This window comes from Chiloscyllium punctatum, chromosome 9, assembly GCF_047496795.1.
Source record: "Chiloscyllium punctatum isolate Juve2018m chromosome 9, sChiPun1.3, whole genome shotgun sequence".
NCBI lineage: Eukaryota > Metazoa > Chordata > Chondrichthyes > Orectolobiformes > Hemiscylliidae > Chiloscyllium > Chiloscyllium punctatum.
This window is the reverse complement of record NC_092747.1, coordinates 36,466,256-36,491,323: the sequence shown is the minus strand read 5'-3', so window position 1 is coordinate 36,491,323 and position 25,068 is coordinate 36,466,256. Positions and strand designations below refer to the sequence as shown.

The 25,068-nt window shown below is 38.7% G+C and overlaps 1 protein-coding gene across 6 annotated transcripts in view; it reads left to right on the top strand.

Moving 5' to 3' along the window:
- The window catches only part of brca2 (BRCA2 DNA repair associated), a 117,337-nt gene extending 100,019 nt beyond the window's left edge, over positions 1 to 17,318 (top strand). For 5 of the 6 annotated variants that reach the window (XM_072577242.1, XM_072577238.1, XM_072577239.1 and 2 more), the window contains 3 exons: positions 3,719 to 3,975; positions 8,101 to 8,250; positions 16,056 to 17,318. In XM_072577242.1, the coding sequence (XP_072433343.1) occupies positions 3,719 to 3,975; positions 8,101 to 8,250; positions 16,056 to 17,168 (1,520 nt within the window). In that variant the 3' untranslated portion in view covers positions 17,169 to 17,318. The remainder of the gene's footprint in view (positions 1 to 3,718; positions 3,976 to 8,100; positions 8,251 to 16,055) is intronic. The other variant, XM_072577243.1, reaches the window with a different exon arrangement.
- Positions 17,319 to 25,068: the final 7,750 nt, after the last annotated feature.

The window sequence follows — 25,068 nt, the reverse complement described above, 5'->3', positions numbered from 1 at the left end:
CACGTATGGAGTCAGCTATTACAAGGGGGCATAGCTTTAAATTAAGGGGGGGTAGATATAGGACTGATGTTAGGGGTAGTTTCTTCACTCAGCGAGTCGTAGGATCATGGAATGCCCTGCCAGTAGCAGTAGTGGACTCTCCCTCTTTATGGGTATTTAAGCGGGCATTGGATAGGTATATGGAGGATAGTGGGTTAGTGTAGGTTAGGTGGGCTTTGATCGGCGCAACATCGAGGGCCGAAGGGCCTGTACTGCGCTGTATTGTTCTATGTTCTATGTTCTATGTGATGCCCCAATATTGATTTGAGGAATAAATTCCTGCAGTAAGAAAAAGTATCTTAGGTTCCTCAATTGAAGCTGTTTGTGTAGAACTTAAAACTTTAAAAAAAGCAAATACTTTGAGAGTTGTACAATAGATCCCCAATTTATCAGGGAGAGATAGAAAGACAGATATGTAGCCATATTGCAAAGAAGTGTTAAAATTGTAGAATAATTGGGGATTTGAAATCCCCAAAGTGTGAAAGTCTTAGAGGGGGTGGAATTCTTAATGTGTCCAGGAGAAGTTTTTAACCCCGCATACAGAAAGTCTCACAACTGAAGAGCTGCTGGATCTAATTTTAGGAAAGGAAGCTGGACAAGTTGTAGATATGGAAATGGGGTGATTCATTCTGGTGTTTGATGACCAAAATTCAATAAGATCTAAAATAATTGTGAATAACGACAAAAATAGACTGGAAGTAAAGATTTTGAATTGGAAGAAGGCCAATTTCAATAAGATAAAAAGGATATGGCCAAAGTGGACTAGGAGCAGCTGCTTGCAGGAAAATTCACATCATAGCAAAGGGGAATGGGATGTTACTATATTGGAACAGTTATTGAATAGTTTGTTATTTTAAGTATTTCGGTAGTTGTGGTTAAGTCACTTTTTTAAAAACTTTAGTTTATAGTGTATGAATAAAGTGTGTTTTAGTGGGTTTTGAGAAAATTTGCAGTTCAGGTTGAGGTTCTGGGTGTAGGTTTGATCGCTGAGCTGGAAGGTTCATTTTTCAGATGTTTTGTCACCATACTAGGTAATATCATTGGTGAGCCTCTGGATGAAGCGTTGGTGGCATGGCCCACTTTCTATTTGTGTGTTTAGGTTTCCTTGGATTGGTGATGTAGTTTCCTGTGGTGATGTAATTTCCTGTTCTTTTTCTTAGGCGTTGGTAAATGGGATCCAAGTCTGTGTTTGTTGATAGCAAAAAGTGTGGTTTGCTTTAAGCCTGATACAGGTAGATGATCCTTCATCCGAAATCCGAAAAGCTTCAAAATCTGAAGTTTTCTCGAAGTTTTTTTTCTTCATTAACAAGATTGTTTGGTTGCAAACAGTTAAGCCACCTCCACACCTACACAACCCGTGTCACTCAGATGCAGTATTGGGGCGTGACCCAGCACTGGCAGGTGTCATTTCTATTTTAGGGTTCGTAGTACTCACAAGCGTGTCTGCTGTTCTGTAAGATTTTTTTTCATTTTACCGTTAAACTGTCACTTATTCCAAAATCTGAAAAACTCCGAATTCCAAAAACCAGCTAGTCCCGAGGGTTTTGGATAAAGGATTGTGTACCTATACTTTGACTAATTGAATTGCATCTGGAACGTAACACCTGGTACATGCCTTTAAAATAAGAAAGGTAGGGTCAAGGCTATCTCCTTGACATGTTTTAAGGGATTTGGTCTGGTCCCTAACAAACCAGGCTACACTAAAGGTAGTATTGTGCAGTGAGAGAGCATTAATTGATAACCTCCTAGTGAAGGGTTCTGATGACAAGCTACTGGACCTGAAACACTGCCTTTGTTTTCTCTTCATAAATGCTGCCAGACTTGCTGAGTTTCTTCAGCAATTTCTGTTTTTGCCTCATAGTGAAGGTCCATCTTGATAGCAGTGTACATAATAAAACTCACTATTGCATTTAATTTAGTGCAGGGCGAATGGGTCCTGGACCAGTATTTTTAACTGAAGTAATGGTAATTATGAAAACATGAAAGCAGAGCTAGCTGAAGTGAGCTAGCAAATGGGTTCATCGGAAAGGTTGATGATGATGCAAAGGATCATATTGAGGAGGATTTTTCCAAATTCACAGAATAGATTAATTCCAACAAGAAAGAAGAATCCAAGGGGATGAAACGACCCCCCCCACCCCCAATCTGTGATTCACTAAAAATGTTCACAAGCCCACAGGCAATGAATTTAATGATGTAAAAATGGATGGCAGGTCAGAAGATTGGTGGAGCTTAAGAAACTGCAATGATTGAGATAGAGATTTATAAGAAAAGAAAATTTAGTGAGACAGAAAGCTGTCAACCTTCACTTTAGTGGATACAAGAAATATTCGAGAAACAATTCTAAATCTGGAATTGGAAAGAGGGGAGCAACTCAAGAAAAAAAATTACGATTAAAAGGAAATGACATTGAGCAAACTTGCAACTGAAGGGCAAGTCCCCGGGTCCCAATGGACTACTTCCTCAGCTTTCAAGGGAGATGATTAGTGTGCGAGTTGATGCATTGGTTTTAATTTCCCTCGATCAAGGAAGACTTTATTAGAGTGGAAATATTGGCTAGCTCAATATTCAAAATGGGAGGGTAGACAGAAAACAAACTGCAAGCCAGTTAGCTTGATAAGAAAGTTGTCATAAGCCATTATGTAACACACTATAGCAGGGCACTTAGAAAGGTTCAAGGGACAGTCAAACTGATATGTGAAAGAGAAAGTGGGAAATAATGTTGAGTCAATTTTATTAGAATCCTTTGAGGAAGTAACATAATGTGGATAAAGATGCTTGTCTTGTACTGGATCATCAAAAGTTATAGTTGTAATTAAGTGCTCATGATGTAAAGAGTGACACATTGGCATAAATTGAACATTAGCTAACTAACAAGAAACAAAGAATGGTCATATTGGGTCATTTCCTGGTTGGCAGGATGGAACAAATAGTATGCTACAGGAATCACTGTTGGCCCTCAACTTGTTACCATTTTTATAAATCACTTAGATTAGATACCAAAGATATAATTTCTAGACTTGCTAATGACGCAAAGGTAGTTAAAGTAGGTTGCAAAGAGGGCATGAAGCTACAATGGGGCATACATCAGTTAAATAAGTGAACAAGATGAGGTAAATGGAGATAATGCAAAAAAAGTGAAATTGTTCGTTGTGGCAGTGAGCAAAAAAATCTAAATGGTGAGATCTGCAGAGCTGTGAGATATTAAACTAACAGGCTTCACTTCTCTTGCTTTCTTGTCTCCTCTTTTTGGGAAAAAAAGTTACATTTATATTTCCCAATCTAATAGAACTTTCCTTGAATCAGAGGAATTTTGTGAAGTTAAAACCTATACATCACCCATCTAGCCATTTCTTTTAAGACCCTAGGATAGAATCTTTTGGGACCTGGAATTTTGTCTTATGGAAGAATCTAGAAGCTGGATACTTGCAGTGACATCTCCAAATTGTTCATTTTATCTCACAGCAGACTTATATTTTGGCATCAAATAGATTGTAACATTTTATGCTACTAGAATGTTCAATGTACATGACAGCACAATCACAATGGAGATTTATTCCCAATTTCACTTTGACTGGTGGTGCATCAGGCTTTTGAACATGAAAGTCATTAAATTCCAAGAAGCGAGTTAATGGAGCTTTAAAGTGCTAATTTATTTATCCTTTACGTTATATTGCAGGTGCACCTACAACTGTGTACCTGGCTGATGAAAACCAGGATCTGGTGGCTGTAAAGATTTGGGGAGGTTTAGGCCAGCTGGTTTTGGAAGATACCATCAAACCAGGTGCCTTGGTTGGCGCAAGCAATTTACAGTGGAAATCATGTAGGTACATGGGTATTCCTACTCTGTCCACTGGGGATCTTTCCAGCTTCTCTGCAAACCCAAAGGAAGGACATCTACGGGAAAAGTACACTCAACTGCAACTTTCTGTTCAGGTAGAACATTTGAAAATTGCTATTTGTTATAGTAATCTTGTAGTAGAGTAAGATTTTTTACTTTAGATGTGATTGACAAACTCCCTGAATATTATCCTCTGGTCTAGTTCATGTATTGAGCACTAAGTGGATTCATAAACAGTCTTATCCCATTCTTAAATGACTTTAATTTTCAATTTCGCTTGGCAATGGTCAGGCAGACTGTTACCAGACAACATCTGGTGTTGATAATGTATCTTTAAAGACTTGCTTATCTGGAGCCTTTCAGACAGATATAACACTAAGTTTAAAATGTGTTCAATCAAACACTATTCCATTTAGTATGCTGTTCATCCAAGCAAAGTCTAAAAATTCTTCCAAGCACCTTAAAGCTTTGATAGTTAGACAGGTAGACTAATTAGTCAAGTTAGGTCACAAGGGATTTCAGGGTGAGCTTGCCAACTGGATACATAATTGGCTTAATAGAAGGAGACAGTAATAATGAAGAGTTAATTGTCAGACTGAAAGCCTGTGACCAGAGGGGATCCATGGGATCAGTTCTGGGTCCTCTCTTGTTTGTTATTTATATAAATGATTTTTGATGAGAATAAAAAAGGCATGGGGTTAGTAAGTTTGCAGACGACACCAAAATTGGTGGTATATTAGACAGTGAAGAAAGTTTTCTAAGATTACAAGGAGATCTTGATCAAATGGGTCAATGGGCTAAAAAATGGCAGATGGAGTTCAATCTGGATACATGCGAGGTATTGCATTTTGGTCAGGCAAGGGTAGGACTTATCCAATTAATGGTAGAGCCTTGGGCAGTGTTGTAGAACTGAGGGACCGAGGGATGCAGGTACATAATTCTTCGAACTTTGTGTCACACATGGGCAAGGTGGTTAAGAAGGTGTTTGTCATGTTTGCCTTCGTTGCTCAGTACTTTGAGTATAGGAATGGGAGTCACGTTGAGGTTGGTTGTCTTTGTACTGGACATTGGTGCGGCCTCTTCTAGAATATTGTGTCCAGTTCTAGTCACCCAGTTTGTAGGAAGGATATTATCAAGTTGGAGTGGATTAAGAAGAGACTTACCAGGACATTGCCAAGTATGGAAGGTTTGAGTTATAAAGAAAGGGTGGATAGGTGGGACTTTCTTTCACTGGAGCATAGGAAGTTGAGAGGCAACCTGATGGAAGTTTATAAAATAATGAGAGGTGTAGATAGGGTAGTTGTCTTTTCCCTAGGATGGGAAATTTCAGGACTAAGGGGCACATTTTTAAGGTGTGAGGAGAGATTATTTAAAAAAGAAATGAGGGGCAAAGTTTTTACACAGTGGATAGTTCACACGTGAAATGAACTTGAGGTGGTGGATGCCGGTACAATTACAATGTTTAAAAGATGTTAGGATAGATACATGAATAGGAAAGGTTCGGAGGGATATGGGCTAGGAGCAGGCAGGTGGGACTTGTTTGCGATTATGTTTAGCATGAACTGGTTGGACCGAAGGGCCTGTTTCTGTGCTGTATGACTCTGTATAAGGATAGCAATTACAACAGTAATATCATCACTTGTGTGAAAGAAAGGTGTTGATATGGGTTATGTGAACCTGAATATATAATAAAACAAATTCCTCCTCTTGCTCTTAAGGCAGTGATATTAACTCTTACACTTGAAACTCTGTTGTGTTGAAATCCTGGTTCAGTGGAGATTACAGAAGCTGTACAAAGCATATTTAAAATGTAGTGTCAATATGGTGAAACTATTACATATGCATAACCAGCTAAATAGAGCTAAACAATTCCGCAACCAACGGATCAGACCTGAGCTCTAGTGATGTCACATCCAGATGTGAATGGTGATGGACAATTAAACAACTCACTGCAGGATGAGGGTCCACAAACATTCTCATGTAGAACGATGGGAGAGCCCAGCACATCAGTGCAAAGGAATAAAGCTGAAGCACTTAGCACTTCTGGCTGAAAATTGTTCTAAGTGGAAGATCCATCTAGGTCCACTCCACAGGTCTCCAGCATCACAGATGCCTGTCTGAGCCAACTTGATCCCCACAGTGTGAAAGCAAGTCATTTGGTCCACCATGTCTACACTGACCCTCTAAAGGGCATCTGACCCTATTCCTATATGCTGCATTTCCCATGGCTAATCCACCTAGCCTGCACATCCCTGGACACTGTGGGCAATTTAGCATGGCCAATCCACCCTTAACCAGCGCATTTTTGGACTGTGGGAAGAAACTAGAGCACTCAGAGAAAACCCACACAGGCACTGAGAGAATGTGTAAACTCCACACAGGCTGGATTCGGACCCAGTACCCTGGCATTGTGAGGCAGCAATACTAACCACTGAGCCACTGGGCCGGTTTATAATCTACATGATTCCAAGAAACAACTGAAACTCCTGGATACTACAAAGGCTGTATGCTTTGACAAGATTCCAGCAATAGCTTTGAAACACTGTGCTCCAAAACTAGTCAAACTATTCCAGTATAGTTATAACACTAGCATCTATTTGACAATGTGGAAAATTGTCCAGGTATGTCCTGTCCACAAAAACAGGACATATCCCATCCAGCCAATTACTGTTCCATTACCAGTCAATGATGGAAGGGGTTATTAACTGTGCTTCTCAATGATACCTACTGTTTTAAGGGCAACAGAGAATGGGGCAATAAATGCTGGCCAAGCCAGTAAAGCCCACATGCCACGATTGAGTAAAAATAAACTTTCCATTAAATAGATGGGCATATATAGAATATTTTGATGATACTGAAAAAATGTACCATTTTATTTTTTTCCCTGAACAAATTGAATGTATATATAAAACAAGAAGTTTTCCCAGCATACTCCACTTGCACCAATAAATTGCATTTGTGCAGTCCATTTAATATAAGTCACTATGCAAACAGGGAGTTAGAAAAATTGAGCTGAGCTAAGGAGCGATCATCAGAACCTTGATCAGGATCAAGAGGATGTGATTTGAAGAGCTAGATGCATGAAATGGAGTGGAGGAACAAACTGTTTTCTCTTGTGTCATTTGTTCAGTGAGAGATAGTGAACCTAGTGTGCATTTGCAAAGGTAGGTTGAGATGAAACCAAGGAGACGTTTAAAGACTCGGGATTTCAAATTTAGTTTGTTGTATATAGGATATTTTGAGGTAAAGATGAACAATGTTGCTGAGATGGCAATAAAATGCCTTCATGGATAAAGGAGGTTATAGCCACCAGACAGTTGGCTGCTGATCTCTCCCCTCTTGGACAGCAATCTGGAGTCTAACTAGTGATTGCACTGCTGCCTTCCCAAGGCCGTAAGATATAGGAACAGAATTAAGCCATGTGGTCCATCATGTCTGCTCTGCCATTCAAGCATGGCTGATGTTTCTCAACCCTGTTCTCCTTCCTTCACCCTGTAACCTTTGGTCCCCTTACTAATCAATAAGTTAGCTGTCTCTGTCTTAAATGCACTCAGTGACTTGACCTCTACACAGCCTTCTGAGACAGATTTCCACAGATTCACTATCCTCTCTGGCAGAAGAAGTTGCTCCTTATCTCCGTTCTGAAGTGCCATCAGTTCACTTGAAGCTGTGCCCTTGGGTCCTAGTTTCTTCTAATGGAGGCATCTTCTCCATATCCCACACTATCCAAACTCCTCCGTATTCTGTAAGTTTCAATGAGATGCCCCCTCACTTTTGTAAACTGTCATCGAGTACAGACCCAGAATCCTCAACCGCTCCTCATTTGACAAACTCTTCAATCCCAGGATCATTCTTATGAACCTCCTTTGGGCTCCCTCCAACACCAGCACATCCATATGGCCCAAAACTGCTCGCAATATTGTGTAAACATCTGACCAGAATCTTATTCAGTCTCAGCAGTACATCCCTACTGTTGAATTGTAGCCCTCTTGAAATTAATGCTAACATTGCATTTGCCTTCCTCAATGCCAACTGAACCTGTATGTTGATTTTTTTTTGGTTTTCTCAATAAACATTCCAGCCACCTTAGATCAGTTTTATGCAATTGTAACCAGCTAAGCAATTGAAGGAGCGTATTCTTAATTTATATTTCTACCACAAACTTCAAAAATGAAATGCTCATTGGAAAAGATTTTCCAATTTATGTATTCTTGCTGCAGAATCTACAGAGTTTCATTAAGAAAACTGAGGAAAAGGTGATGACTGTGCTTGAAACAGTAAATACTCCAAGGACATCCAGAGATTTGGGTGCTCATTCATTTGTTTCTACTCAAAGGATATCGGGCTCTGTTTCAGATAGTAGCACTCTGGTATGTGTATATGCATTCTGTTTAAATATCCCTGTATTGCAAACAGTCTTTACTGTATGTAATTTGTTTTATTTGCTAGTTGTTCCTCAAAAACACTTGTAGACAGATAACTCTTTAACAATGAAATAAAGTAACTAATATGATCAACATTTCTATCAAACATTTTAAACAAGGAGAAATTCATTCCAGGATACATTGATTATTAAATAACTGCCGTGATTCATGTTGCAACACATGACAAAACTAAACATAGAAGGGTGGTATTGCTGGAAGAATTGCAAGGTAAGCTTTAAATTATAAAGCAGTTCCTTAAGAGTTATAATCTCTGAACCGTGCACAAATTGGCTTCGGAGTAGAAGAATATAGGTAATTATTATGTAGCTAAAGGACTGTTGTGGCAAAGAGAGATTCCTTTGTTTCCGTGCTATACATCTGTATGACTCTACGACTCCTTTTAAAGGTACTCTAGAGACGGGAAGAATCTGCAGTTGGGATTGGCTCCACTTGAAACTGGATTGGGCAAATGTCCCAGTGGAAAGGTGACAGGTTTAAAACTAGTGTTGACAATAATCATTACCAGTTTAAATATAAAATGGCAGGAGATCACAGCACATTGATGGCAAGTGTTGAGATTTGAAACAGGAGTGTAAAAAGATGATTAAACATGCAATGAGAGGAAATCCTGTTAAGATGAGTTACAGTGTCTGCACAACAATGCGCACAGTATTCATAAGAGATCTAGAATTAACCATGGATTGAGAACCATCAGACATAATAGGAATTACTCCAACTTTGCAAAGAAAATTCAAGATGGGGAATAAAATATTACTATGTCTGACACACATTTTAAAAAGGTAGAGGTGGAAAATGGAGCGGTGAGTCGCCACATCTACTTGGAATAACAACAGTTCTGTGAAGGTCTACTAAACTAATACCTTGAATGAGCAGCTTGCCTTATGAGGAAAGGCTAGACAAGCTAGGATTGTATCCTTTGGAGTTTAGAACAGTCAGATGCGACTTAATTGAAACATATAAGATCGTGAGGGAACTTGATCAGGTGGATTTTGAAAGGATGTTTCCTCTTATCAAAAAATCTACAACTATGATCATAATTTAAAAATAAGGGAGTGCCTATTTAAAAGTGCAGTGACTCTGTGAGTAGGAAATCTTAGGCTTTCTCTTCCTCAAAATGGGCCAATGGGCAGAGAAGTGGCAGATGGAGTTTAATTCACATAACTGTGAGGTGCTGCATTTTGGGAAAGCAAATCTTAGGAGGATGTATACATTTAATGGTAAAGTCCTAGGGAGTGTTGCTGAACAAAGATACCTAGGAGTGCAGGTTCATAGCTCCTTGAAAGTGGAGTCAGTCGCAGGTAGATAGGGTAGTGAAGAAGGCATTTGGTATCCTTTCTTTTATTGGTCAGAGTATTGAGTACAGGAGTTGGGAAGTCATGTTGCTGCTATACAGGATATTGGTTAGGCCGCTGTTGGAATATTGCGTGCAGTTCTGGTCTCCTTCCTATTGGAAAGACATTGTGAAACTTGAAAGGGTTCAGAAAAGATTTACAAGGATGTTGCCAGGGTCGGAGGATCTGAGTTATAGGGAGAGGCTGAATAGGCGGGGGCTGTTTTCTATGGAGCATCGGAGGCTGAGGGGTGACCTTATCGAGGTTTACAAAATTATAAGGGGCATGGATAGGGTAAGTAGACAAAGTCTTTTCCTTGGGGTCGGGGAGTTCAGAACTAGAGGGCATAGGTTTAGGGTGAGGAGGGAAAGATATAAAAGAGACCTAAGGGGCAACTTTTTCACACAGGGTGGTATATGTATGGCATGAGCTGCCAGAGGAAGTGGTGGAGGCTGGTACAATTGCAACAATTAAGAGGTATTTGGATGGGTATATGAATAGGAAGAGTTTGGAGGGATATGGGCCAGGTGCTGGTAGGTGGGACTAGATTGGGTTGGGATATCTGGTTGGCATGTCTGGGTTGGACCGAAGGGTCTGTTTCCATGCTGTACATCACTATGACTACACAGGTAGATAGTTTCTTGATTGCCAAGGGTTTGAAAGATTATCCGGGTCAGAACATGGAGCTGAGGTTAAAGTCAGATTTTTTTGAATGGTGGAGCGGACTTACTCTTGTTCCTTGTTCATGTGAGTAGAAGAAAGATATGCAGTCATCAGCAATACAAAAGTAAAATTCATATGAATAGAGATAAAGGTTAACAAAGGATCTGTCACATCTTCAAAGGTGTAGCCTACAGACCATCTTTTGAAAGAGACTTAGAGGGAGAAATATGCAGGCAAGTTAGTGGATTCCATTTAAAAATAAAACATGCAGTAATAATCAAGAAGATCTCAATCACCCTGATATTCATTCAACAAAAGTAATAAGTAATGAGGACAAGGAAATGGATTCCTACAATGTGTACAGGATTCTTTTCTAATCCAGTATGTGAAAAGCTCAACAAAGTAAGATTCTCTGGATTTGGTACTGAAGAATGCACCAAGACAGGTAAGAGAACTGTGTCTAGGTTTTAGTGGCCATATTGTAAAGCATTTTCAGATGATGGTAGAAAAAGACTCAAACAAAAAACAAAGTTAAAAGTTTAGTAATTGAAGTGAGGTTAATGAAGTAGACCTCAGAATGGATTTCCCTATTGTGGCTGTTAATCTGGACCAATCAGGGAGTCCTGGCTGACAGATATAAACTAGAATGTCAGAAGAGAGAAAAAAAATAAACTAGAATGTCAGAGGTTCTGCTCACTCAGAGCTGGATCAGTGTCAGAGGCTCTCCACGTGCAGATAAAGGGTGATTTGGTGACAGGATACCGGCCTCTGTGGAGTTACTTGAAATAGATTAGAGAAAAGCTGATTTTGAGAGGCTATGAATTGAACTTTGTAAAATAAAGTAGGCAACTATTAGCAAACGACAACTAGAGAAATAGTGGAAATGTTTTTAACTTGGAGCAAAGTGCAGGGAAAATGTATTCCACAAAAGGGGCAATTTCTATTCAATACTGATAGAACACCATCAATGAATAAAGTCAGAATTGAATACTTTGAGGGTTATGAGAGAGATGCGAAGTATTCAGATAGTCGAGGAATTCATAATAAGCAAGAGTACAAAGATTAGGAAAGAGGACAGCAAAAAAATTAAGGCAACAAAGAACTATGGAACCAATTGAGAAACATGAGACAAACCAATGAAGCTTTAACAGGAATGTCAAGAAAATAAAAAAGGCTGTGCTGGAATTATGTTAGATGGAACAGGCAGATTAACATCATAGGTAATTAAACAGACATGACAAAAAAAAAGTTTTTGCTTTGGCTTTCACCAAAGAGATGAAGTAGGAAGACATGATACAGCATAATGAGAAGAGTGTATTTAGATTTTTTTTAATAAAATGGGATGTTTCAACAAACTAATGTCAAGATCTTCAATTTCTTTCTTCTCCTTTTTGGTTGGAACTGTGAGCTGTTAATTGAAAATGACCTTTGGACTGCGAGCAGCAGCTTGTTTTTTTTTAAAAACTGCTTTGCTCATGGGACCTAGCCTGTGAAGTTAATTGTGGTTTGATTATTATTCAAAGAACACTGTTGTTTCAGCTCCAGAGATGTGTTATGCTGAAAGGCTGACAAACATTTGGACATTAAAAGGGGCTATCATGGGGAAGCCTGTGCTAACCAGTCTGACAGAATGTGTTAGAAACAACATAATGCAAAGCCAATGTTTCTTCTTAAGTCGGGGCTGTGGCTATAAAAGCTGCCGGTGGGAGTCATGGTTGTTTTCTAGTTATCCTCCTTTATCGTTTTATTAAAAGTTAAGAGTACAGAATTCCAGTTACAAGAAAAATGTAAATATCCCCCATAGCCAACTGAATGCTATCTTATTGACTGGTCTCTTCAAAACTCCAGCAAAATGCAAGCCGATGTGCCTGTGGAATTATGCATAATTAAAACTGCTTAAGTGAACTGGCCAATTACATGTCTTAATTATTCTTTCGGTGTATCCTTTAACTGTGTCTATGTTCAATGACGATTGGTTTTAAATCATCAACATTAATTAGGGGGGGGTGATGGCCTAGTGTTATTATCACTAGACTATTAATCCATAGACCCAGCTAATGTTTTGGGGACCTGGGTTCAAATTCTGCCAATAAAAATCTGGAATTAAGAGTCTTATGATGATCATGAAACCATTGATGCTTGTCATAAAAACACATTTGATTCACTCATGCCCTTTGGGGAGGGAAACTGCTGTCCTTATCTGGTCTGGCCTTCATGTGGTTGACTTTTAACTGCACTCTGGGCAATTAGGATACTTAAGGCAATAAACCGCTGGCCTGGTCAGTGGCACCCACTTACCATGTCTAAATATATAAAAAGCATATTAATTATATTGTTTAATTTTGCTCTTTGGATGATTAATAGATTGTTAATTTTTGTTTCAGCTATAAACCTGGCACTGATATGTTATTCTTAAAACCTGATTAGGAACCTTTGGATTAATTTTGAGGGTCATTGAACATTTTGATTTTACATGTTGCAAATACAGAGATAGGGAGGGTGATTTGACTTGCTGTTCCCTTAACATTATACAAAAGCAAGCTCCTAATAATTAATGTCTAGATAGATTGATGCAGGTAGGCATTCACACTAATTTAATAATTCACTAGAAAGATTGTAACGTCAGAACGCTGATAGATATTGTGAGATGCGTTAAAAGTTCATGTTTTAGAAGAATTATTTTCTCTGAGTAGAAATGAAAATGAGGAAGATTGATACTAGACCTGTATTGAACCTTGGATTATGTACAGTTCTCATTGCCATATAAAACTAAGGATATAGAGACTCTGGAGAGGGCACAGTGAATTTACATGGATAATTTCATGTTTGGGTAAATTTGCTATAAAACGAATTAAAAGATTGTGTCTCTTTTGTTAGGGGAAGAAATGCTGGTGGGTGATCTAATAGAGGCTTTTAAAATTATAGAGGATTTGGATAGAATGAATACAGAGAGCATACTTTCTGAGGGAATTAAGAAGAAATGTCTCTGCCCAAAGAGCAATCAAAGTGTGGAATGAGCTATCACTGGCAATAGTTGAAGTGAATTGTGTAGTAAGGTGTCAGGGAACTATAGTAAAACTAGGATTCAGAGGGAAACGTTCTGTTGGTTAGAGTCATGGCTCGCACAAAGGAAGATGTTTGAGGGTGATGGATAGCTGTCATCTCAGCTCAGGGCATCTCTGCAGATGTTCCCCAAATTAGTATCCTAGGTCCAACCATCTTCAGTGGCTTCATGATTGACCTTCCCTTTGTCAAATGGTCATAAGTAGCAATATGCAGTTATCAGCAAACAGTGAGCACTATTTGTCACTTCTCAAATACTGAAGCAGTTTGTGTCCAAATGCAAGACCTCAAGAATATTCAGGTTTGAACTGACAAGTGGCAAGTAGCACTTGCCCCTTCAAGTGCCAGGTAGTGACCATCTCCCACAAAAGAGCATATAATGTGATATTAATCTAGTATTACTATCCCTTAATCCCCTATAAACAAAATGCTGGGTTTTACCATTGACTAGATATTGAACTAGCTATATAAATACTGTGACTGCAACAGCAAGTCAGAGGCTAAGAATTTTGCAGGAAGTAACTTTTCTCCTGACTTCTCAAGGTGTGTCCATCATCTACAAAGTACAAATCAGAGTAGATGCTACTGCCTGGAAGAGTGCAGCTCCAACAATATTCATTGTCCATAATGAAGTTTGGCACTCTACAGGACAAAGCAGCCTGCTTGATTGATACCAAATTAACTAAAGTTCACTGCCTCCTCTACCAACTATTACTAGCTGTATTATATTATATGCCACAGTGCTCCTTATACAGAACTTTTCAAATTCACTGCTGCTGTCATCCAAAAGGACAAGGAAAGCAGATATGTGGAAACACCATGGCTTACAAGTTCCCCTCCAAGCCATTCACCATCATGACTTAGAAAGACATTGTTCCTTCAGTGTTGTTGGAAGTTCCCTCCCTAACAGATTTAGAATAACCTTGAGTATTATTGTCACATGCCTCAAATGAGTGCAGTGAAAAATTCATAATGTTGCCTCTCTGTGCCATTTAGGTATAGGGTACCTAGGTACAGGTACTTTGTATTGTTACAGAATTGAAATAGTTTTAAAAAAAGACTAGCATGGGAATACAGAGTTTTAAAAGTCCATAATAAGAATAAAAAGTATCTTTAAAGTACTCAAATTGTAGTCCTTTTTCACTATGCCCACTGGGCTTCAGGACACAAAGCCTCGCTGCCTCCACATGCAGGCCTCTGCCACAGACTCGCCTCCAGAACTCAGTCCCCTGACAGGCCTGGCCTTGCTCTGCTCCTGCTCCGGCCTCCAGCTGAGACTCACTTCTGGGACTCGGCCTGTGCTCACTCTGCCCCTTCAGCCGACCAGCATCTTCTCAAGAGTAACTGGGGATTGACAATAATGCTGGTCCAGCCAGCAATGCCCACATCTCATTCATTTAGGCGATATAAAGTATTGGGATACCAGAGAGGGTTACAATGGTAAATTTAGGTGTGAAAAGAAAAGAGGAGGCTCAAAACAAGCATAAATATAGCATTGATTGATTTGAATGGCTTATATTCTCTGTCATCCAGTTTAATTATTCATGGACATAAACAAAATATTTTAAAGAGCATTTGCTTTGAAGTGTAGTAATTTGGACAAGTGAAATAAGCTGCCAGTTCATGGGAACAAAATCCAGCTTAAAGTCTGAAAGCTACTAGATTTAACAGATGATTAATTGGTTCTGCTGTCTCCTAAACGCACATCAACCTGATGATCTGCAGTAAGCAAAAGACTGACCTTATAGAGGTTTACGAAATCATGAGGGGCATTGGTAGGGTAAATAGTCAAGGTTTTTTCTCTGGGGTGGGGGAGTCCAGAACTAGAGGGCATAGATTTAAGGTGAGAGGGGAAAAATTTAAAAGGGACCTCTGGCAACTTCTTCATGCAGAGGGTGGTGTATGAATGGAATGAGCTGCCAGAGGAAGTGGTGGAGGCTGGTACAATTGCAACATTTAAAAAGGCATCGAGGTGGGTGTATAAATAGGATTGGTTTAGAGGGTTAGGGGCCAAGTGCTGGCAAATGGGATCAGATTAGTTTAGGATGTCTGGTCTGCGTGGATGAGTTGAACCGAAGGGTTTATTTCTGTGCTGTATATCTCGTATGACTTCAGTAATCTCAGGAAAGCTGCTTGTTTCTTTGGATAATGTTTAAGGTTCAAAAGTGCCAGAGATCTTGTATGATCTTATATAATTAATAGAGAATATGCATTTTATATAGTGATATTAATCATAGTGAAATGTTTCAAGGTTTATCACAGGAATATAATTATACAATTTGACAATGAGCAAAGAAAGATGTATTGGGACAGTTGATATAAACAAAAAACTTGGTCAAAGATTTTTTAAATGTTTTAGAGGGAGAGAGGTTAAAGGATGGAATTTCAGAACTTTGATGGGCTGGTCCTTTAGATGGAAGAATGACGTGGGTGGTGAACAAGAAACTATAGTTAGAGTTGAGAGTGTGCTGCTGGAAAAGCACAGCAAGTCAGGTAGCATCCAAGGAATAGGAGAATTGACATTCCGGGCAGTTAGAGTTACAAGTTCAGAGAAGATTAGACTTTTTTAAAATCTTAGATTCTGTTGGATCAGTTCTTTAAAGGTTAACAGGACAGTGTTTCATGGATTTGTTCATTGCCAATGTATATTTTTCTTTTTATGCCCCTTTTTAGGATACACCATCTAATTCTGAAAGTAAGAAACAGATACTTTCACCATCTGTAGAACTTGGATCCAGACCTGCTTTGTGTAGTACAGAACCAACATCTAGTGATTCGGTAGCAAATTTGAAGAAGAAGAAACTTAGTTTTTTGTCTCGGATTCCTTCTCCTGCTCCATTGTCTCCCCTTTGTAGTTCTGTTTCACCAGCTGTACAGAAAGGCTTTAAACCACCCAGGCGATGTGTTATCCCTCCAAGCCATGAAGCAACAATTCAAACTGGAACTAATAAACTTTCCTCTTTGAAGAGAACTGCAGTTTCCAAAATAGCTGATGATAATTGGGTCACGGATGAAGAACTTGCAATGATAAACACTCAGGCACTTCGAGAAGGTTGGGAAAATGGACACAGTAAAAATGAGGAAGGAAAGATTACAAAGACACAAATGATCATTTCAAAGGGTATTACCTTTTCATCTGAAAATATTAAAAGTCACCTTGGCATTAATTTTGGGTCTCAAACTTCAAAAATAACTGAGGACAACTGGGTTACAGATGAGGAACTTGCAATGATAAATACACAGGCACTTTTTGAAGGTTGTGCTAATGAGAACAATGAAAGGGACAGAGAAAAGATTCAAAGATCCCAAATTGTCAGTAATGGGAACCTTGCCTTATTGCCACAAAATGGTGAATTTGGGAGCAAAGTTTCCAAGATTATTGATAATTCGATTACAGATGAAGAACTTGCAATGACAAATATACAAGTGCCTTGTGAATGTTGTGTTAATGGGAGCTGTGAAAATAACAAAGGCTCATGTGAAAAGGTGCAAATTGTCAGTTCTAATGACTCTACATCTTTGCAGCAAAATGACAAAACATCGCTTGAATGTGAATTTGAGACAGTCGTTGCTTCACTAAATAAAAGTTCACCTGTTGTCTCTCAGTCCAAAAGAAGGCGCACAAATGAAATTAGTATGGGAAATTCAAATGAAGATACTTGTCAATCTGAAAGAAAAACTGGTCCTGCACAAAACACTGGTTGTGACAAAGTTGAAGCTCAGGTTGAGGATGATTTACATAACAAACAGGTTTTGCCTTGTAAATGGCAGAGGAATAGAAAATAAAAATTGAGGTTCTTTTCCACTACATTTAGAGTACATATTGTTGAGGACTGAATGTTCCATTTAAAATGATCTGGTGTTCCCTACATTAGTGTGTAAGGTTTGTAAATGCAACTTGTACTGGTTTTGAATAAACTATTTTCTTTATAGAGACTGTCAGAATGTATTGTAATTTCATACCTTTAAATGTTTTAACAGTTTACCAACTGTACATTTTAGCTACAAGCTAAATAATCACAGGAATATTACTACTTCCTACTAGTTGTAAATTTACTCTGAAATAGATATTCTCAATATAGTTCTTGGTCACAGCATAACACTACTAGTGTCTGAACACTAATTTGCAGTATAATTCATGAATGATGAAAAATATCAATTCTTCAGTAGGGATATTAAACCAAGGTTCAAAACTAAGGCAGATCGCCAGGGTAAAAAGATGGGTTTATTAGCCTGTGCTTTTAAAAGAGAGGTGGATGTGGAAACAAAACTGCAATTGTTTCAGTAAATATAATTTCACTATTAAAGAAAGGAAAAAGAAACTCAAACAGCAGGCTAATTCACAAAATGCTAGAATGCATTAAAGAAGTCTATAATAGGATCTATTAAGCAAGAACAGTTGAACTAGCAAAATATGAGTAGGCAACTTGGATTCAGTGGATTAACAGCATGGAAGCAGACCCTTCAGTCCAATTATGTACTTATCCAAATGTCTTTTAAATGTTGCAATTGTGCCTGCCTCCACTGCTTCCTCTGACAGTTCATTCCATACACAAACCGCTCGCTGGCTTTTAAAAGAAAAAATCCCCTGATGTCCTTTTTTAAAACTTTCTCCTCTCACCTTAAAAGCATACCCCCTGGTCTTGAACTCTACCACCTTACAGAAAAGACCTTTGCTATTCACCTTATCTATGCCCTGATGATTTTATAAACTACTATAAGGTTTACCCCTCAACCTCTCATGCTACATTGGAAAGAACTCTCAACCCTCCATTCAGACATTGTGGTCCACATAGGTGGGACAAGGAATGAGGCTTTGCAGGTGCACTATAAGGAGCTGGAAAAAAAGGATCATATGTTTGGTCTACAATCTATAGACTATCAGCTGAGCCAGGAACAAATTGACAGGACATTGTGGCTCAAACACTACTGTGGTAGAACTGGATTCTGGTTTGTAGAGCATTGTCACTGATAGATGGGAGAGTAGGATTTACACCATTAGAATGGTATTTACCTAAGTCTTGCTGTGACCAGTATTCCAGTGAGCCACATAACTAGAGGCAGTTCTCGATTGAATAGTAGGAGCTAGGGATCAAATTTTAGAAGATGTAATAAATCGAGAAGAGATGAGGTAAGGGAGAAAGTTATTAAAATGGAAATTGAGCAATAGACTGACTGAAAGGAATAGAAAATTTAAAAAAAACTAAGGCTACAAAAGTAATAAAAGGACAAAATTTAAAGCTTAATATCTGAATACAAATAGCATTTGAAATAGAATTGGTGAACAGAAAGCAGGTAGAGGTAAATGCAAGTGGTTCCATTTTTGAGTTCATTCATACATAAATTTATACATAAGTCGGAATCAATGCAGGATAGTATAAAATAGCTGCTTGTAAATATAAGGCGAAGTTCAAATGTTGGAGCTTTAAAATAATTATTATTAAAATGCCCCTGGATGGGATTGCCTCCATAAGTAAGTTAGACATTTGTAAATTGGGGTCACCAGCAAGATTAATCTGATAATCATTACATGGCTACAGGATGATCAAGATTGGAACCTGAACATTGAAGAATGATTTTTAGGAAGGACAGCTAGCTAAGAAAAGTTGGAAAGATGGATCTGGAAATAACATTATTAATTAATAATTAATTTTAAAAATGACCCAAGTTAGGAAACTATGATACTTTTCAAAATATGTAGGCAAGAAGTCACCTGTGGTAGTCATGTACAGGCCCCTAAGAATAACACTTGGTAGGGTGGAGGACAAATGAAGATATAATGAGAACTTTGCAAGAAAAATATGGTAATATCATGGTGATTATAAAATGGGCAAAAGTAGATTGGGAAATATTTTCAGATAGCTTCTTAGGATACACCTGGGACCTACTAGATCCAGTTTGGTGCAAAAGCAGATGATTAATAGTAACATTGTGCTGAAGGTACCACTTGGTAGCTTTAATCATATGATTGTAAAATTCAGTCAGTTTGAAGGAAAGAGTATGGTCCTTGAGACCAGCATTTGAAGCTTAAAAAGCAGAGCTAGCTAAAGTAAACTGACGAGTTAAATTAAGAGACATTGATTGAGGTGCAGTGAGTTAATTATAGGAACATTTAAGAATCTACAGAATAGTTAACTGAGAAAAGCTAAAGATAGCATAAAATTTAAAGAAAAAGCATGTTTCCACACAAAAATGAGTGGAAGGCTGAAGTTTGGACAGGGAATTAAGAACAGCAAGCAATGATGTTAAGATGAATAAAGAGTTTAAAAATTGGAATAAACACAAAGCTAGCTGGAATCAAAATGTAAGTTTATATAATTTTATTTCTAAATGAATTAAAGTGAGTATTGGTCCTGTAGACCAAGTCCTGCTGAAGGAGTCAGACTGGTCTTGAAGCATTAACTCTGTTTCTCTCCACAAATGCCACGAGACCGGCTGGGTTTTGCCAGTATTGTCTTTGTTTATTGTAAATGTACTTTATCAAAAACCTTCTGAACAAGATAGTATAGTACTGCATCAATAGTCATTGTGGAAAATAGGCGGTCATGATATAGGTGCCAACATTGGCATGAGTGTAAAATTAGCTGGTTAACAGGAAATAGGCAAGAATCGGTCATTTTCTGGTTGTCAAAATGGAATGAATGGTGTACCACAGGAATTTGTGTCAGGTCCTCAATTTATAAATGACTTGGATGAAGGTATCAATGGTATGGTTGCTATTTTGCTTGGGATGAAAAAGTAGGTAGTGAAAAAAGCTGTGAAAAGGACATAAGGAGCCTACAAAGCCTATTTAGCTAACTTAAGAGAGCTGTCAATGATGTGGCAAATGGACCAGGATTTGGGAAAATATGAAATCCTTTTTGGTAGGAGGAATAAAAATGGACATTATATCTAATTGGTGAGGGATTGAAGAACACATACAGAGGAATATAGGTGCCTTGGTGCATGTATCACAAAAGGCCAGTATCTAGGTACAGCAAGTAATTAGGAAAACTAATAGAATTTTGTTTAGAGTGAAGAGAATTTAATGCAAAAGTAGCTAGGTTGTGCTTTCATTATACGAGGCATTGGTGCAGGCATATCTGAATTGCTCCTTAATTAAGGGAAACTATAAACATGGTTGAAGCAGTTCAGAGAAGTTTTACCAGACTGGATTGAGGCTGATTGTCCTGTGTTTGAACGTTGGGTAGGCTAGACATGAATTTATTGGAGTTTAGAAAAATAAGAAGTGACTTGATTGAAATATAAGATCATGAGGGTTGTTGGCAGAATAAAGTTAAACACCATGGTGGCGCAGTGGTTAGCATTGCCGGGTTCGATTCCCACCTCGGGCGATTGTCTGTGTGGAGTTTGCACATTCTCCCAGTGTCTGCGTGGGTTTCCTCCCACAGTCCAAAGATGTGCAGGTCAGGTGAATTGTCTATGCTAAATTGCCCATAGTGTTATGTGTATTAGTCAGGGAAAAGGGTAGGGGAATGGGTTTGGGTGGGTTACTCTTCAGATGGTCAATGTGGAGTTGATGGGCCGAAAGGCCTGTTTCCATATGGTAGGGAATCTAATCTAATCGCACAACCCCAGGTTATAGTCCAATAGGTTTATTTGGAAGCGCTAGCTTTCGGAGTAATGCTTCTTTATCAGGTGGTTGATGATGAAAGAGTAGCTCTTTGAAAGCTAATGCTTCCAAATAAACCTGTTGGACTATAACCTGGGGTTGTGTGACTTTTAACTTTGTCCACCCCAGTCCAACACTGGCACCTATAAATCTTGGCAGGATAGATGTTGAAAGGATATTTCCTGCTGTGGGAGGATGTAGAGCTTGTGATCACTACTTAAAAATAAAAGACAGCCTATTTAAGACATACATCTCGAGTCTTTGGAATTCTTCTCGAAAGGTAACGGAAGCAGCATCTAAGGCAAAGATGGATTCTTAATAAACAAGTGGTGGATGTTACCATGTGGAGTAACCAGTTTCAACTGTGATCTCATTGGATAAACAGAGCAAGCATACCTGCTTTTGCCTCTAGGTTGTATGTTCAGTGAATTTCTTACCCTGGTTCGGGGATTCCAAAACTTCATGACTGAGTCTTAAAATAAAGGATTAGCTAGTTAAGGATTCAAAGAAGACATTTCTTCAAAGAAGGCTTTGTGATCTTTGGAACCCATGTATGTTCAATGCATCCATCTGGCATCAATTCAGAAATGGTAGGTGCTATCATCACTGTTGCATCAGTACAAAGACACCATAAAAGAATAGAGAATCAATGGTACCAACAAAACCAGGACCAACAGCAACTTATAACTGAACACTCTCTTGATGAAGCTTTTCCCCCAGGATGTCAATGAAGTTTAGAAGGCCAAGAAGGTAACAACCGCATTGTAATTTCCATTCGAAGACTCCAGCTCAGTGACTGAGGATGCCCTGGGAAACCATAACAGAACTGTGTTATCTGCTGAAGCAGGATTTGTGCTTTCAGGAGTGGGTAGCCCAGTAACTGTAGCAGTTACTTTAATGCAGCTGGCTCATTCCAAATATCCATTGGGGACCTGTGTGGAATTGTCCAATCCTCAACACACACTAATCAAGAACATTACAAATTCCATGTACAAGAACATTACACCCCCCACCCCCCCTATTTACATTGAGGTCAATGCTCCAACTGATTGGTGAAATTTGAAAACAACGCTGCCTTCACCAGGTGCACAGCATCTTAGACTGTAAATGCATTGCATTGAGATTGCCATCTTATAACACAGCTGAATACATCAACAGAAAAAGGTTCAACTCAGATGTACAGATTTGTCGGATACTAAAATATTTGTATCAATTATCTTGGAAGAAACTATGATGCTCATGCTCTCGGTAACTTGAATCCCTGCTTCATTCAAAGAACTGAATCCCATACAATGATGGGAATTGCAAGAAGATGAGGGTACTTATGTTCGCTCTGATTTCTTCAGTTGCAGGAGCTGGAGCAACTGAAAGTGATTGTGTTGGCAAGCTGACCAGTGAGTGAAGACCCTGGGAGCAGCTGCACAACCATGCAGCTTAGAGGGGTTATTTGTTCTGCCTCAGTGGGTGGCTTCTTAGACTGTTACATTGAGAACCAAGTTTCACCAGGGCCATTGTAGAACAGTGGTAGAGTTTTTCAAGATGGGGTTTCAATGCTTGGATCAATCTGGGGAGGTTTTGCAATACACACCAGCCAGAATGTGCTGCAGAATCCTAACGTGTAACCAGACCAAGCAAAAGACTGATGTTGTGAATGCTGAAAAGCTGATTGAGTAGCAGCAGTCTTCCAAGGAACAAGATTATTGACTGGGTAGGATATCACTTTTACTATGATACAACATCAGGCACAAATGGAATGGAACCAAATAATGTTTGCTTTCAAGTGTTGAGAGTTTGATGAACACCTCTTTATGCACAAAGACAAATGCAGTTTTTTTAAACTTATTTCTTCACCTTTTAACTTGTGCAATAAAAGCTATGAATGATTAAATGCTTTGTAATATCTGCTGCTTGTATGTTCAAGAATGATGACATTGAATGATGAATTTAACCATATATAGTGCTAATTAAAGTCTTCAGAGGCTTCCTTACTGATCAGTAAAAGAAAGCTGCACCATTGTTCTGCTGGGGCCTGATGCACATTCTTCTCACTCGAGCACCACTGTTCACTCTTCAACATCTGCAATTTCACGTACATTAAATGGGCATGTATTGATTTAAGAAGCTTCACTACAAATAAGTTTCCACAGTCAGCATTTTAAAGTTCTTTCCTAACCTGACAATGTGCTATTAATTTGAATTTGGAATAGAATATTGAGCATGACCATGTTTAAATGAGTGTGTGCATCCTAATCCCACTATGTGGGGTCAGGAATGAAAACATTCTCACACACAACATGACCGTAAGTGTAGACTGAGATAAAGACATCACAAAGCATTTCCATTAACTTTGCAAGTAATAATCTCCTAAGTGATTTAGTCAAAGTGAATATCACGATGCAAAGATGTGTGAAATCATTAGTTATTTGGGATGCTTCTTGGAGATAAGCAATGCCTCACCACTACAAGTTCAATCTTCATTGGTATATATGGAAAAGCTGATTTTTTTTCTGACATAGCTGTAGTCTATAGTCCTTTAGCAAAATGTTCGTCAAACACTTACGGATTAAAAATGCAAACAGATGTGAGATTACTGATGTTCAGTAGAAACAGTTGCACTATTTACAGGGTGCATTGGAGACATTCACCAAAGCTCTGTGTACAGCATCTTTCAAATCCTTGACCATTCCTATCTGGAAGGACAAAAACAGCAACTATCACCACCTGCAACTTCCCCTTAAGCCCCTCTCTACCCTGACTTGGAAATATATTGTTATTCCTTCAATGTCACTAGGTTAAGATCCTGTGACTCTGTATAACGGTATTGGGTATTTGCAGCACATGGACTTCAGGGCTTGAAGAAGGCAGCTCATGTCCACCATTTCAAGGGCATCTAGCAATAGATGTTGCTGAAGTCAGGAACACTCAAATCCTATGAAGTTTTTAAAATGTGCAATTGTATATTCATTTCCTGTAGCTACTATTTTGCTGCTCCATGACAACCATCAATTGTTCATGGAGACAGTCAGATGCAGGTCAGACATTACATGACTTTTGCTAACACTGGTGGACTCCTCCAACCTTCAAATTACTTTACCAAACCCCCAACCCTGAGTCTCCGAAAACCCTGCCTGATGTTTGTCTGTGCATTTGGCTGCAGTCATTAATGTCCAAAACCATAAGGTCTGAACAGGTACCCAGTCTCTGTCAACAATCTGGGGCATTTGAAATTATATACTGAGTTCAATTCTCAAATGTTTACATTATTTACCTAGTAACTTGTCATTAGTAAATAATTAAAAACAAAAAAAATGAAAAGACAATATTTAAACATCAAGGAAAATTTATTCCTTTGCCACTTTTTATTAAATGTCAGCCGTTTTAACTATTTTTTCACACATTTTCTGTCCTTTTACTGAATTTTGATTCTTTATTTCAGTTATGGAAAATTAGTCAACATGTAGTATGGTTGTTGGTAGTACAGCCATAGTTGTTAGTTAAGATAAAATGGTTGAAAGCAGTCTCAGTTGCTATAAAATGGCTGAGGGAAATGTTTTGCTAAAGCAGTTTACACAAGTCTGCTGTTTCAAGTCAAACTATAAGCTACAATAATTAGGTGCCATCATAGAGTGTAAAATCAAAGTAACTAGCTGAGATAACCTTTGAAATATATAATGGACTCTGTTACACAGAAGCAGATGCAGCTGCTGCTCGGAACGAGACAGTTTGATGAACAACATCCTTGAGGAATGCCCATAGAAACCTGTGTACTTGGCTAGAACAAAGGCTGGCATTGATCATGGGAAGGAAGGGGAAAAGCCTGACTCACGTTGGTGATTGTAACCATTCACTACACACACACGTGAGCTTTTAAAGATGTATCCAACATTAAGGGATTTAACTTAATTCAAAGTTTGGTAGAAGATTTGTAGCTCGGGTGCTCGTTGTTGTGGTTCTGTTCGCCGAGCTGACTACTACACCGGACAAACACTACATTGGACAAACAGGAAGACTGTTAACGATCCGTAGACACGAACACCAACTAGCCACGAAACGACACGACCAGCTATCCTGAGT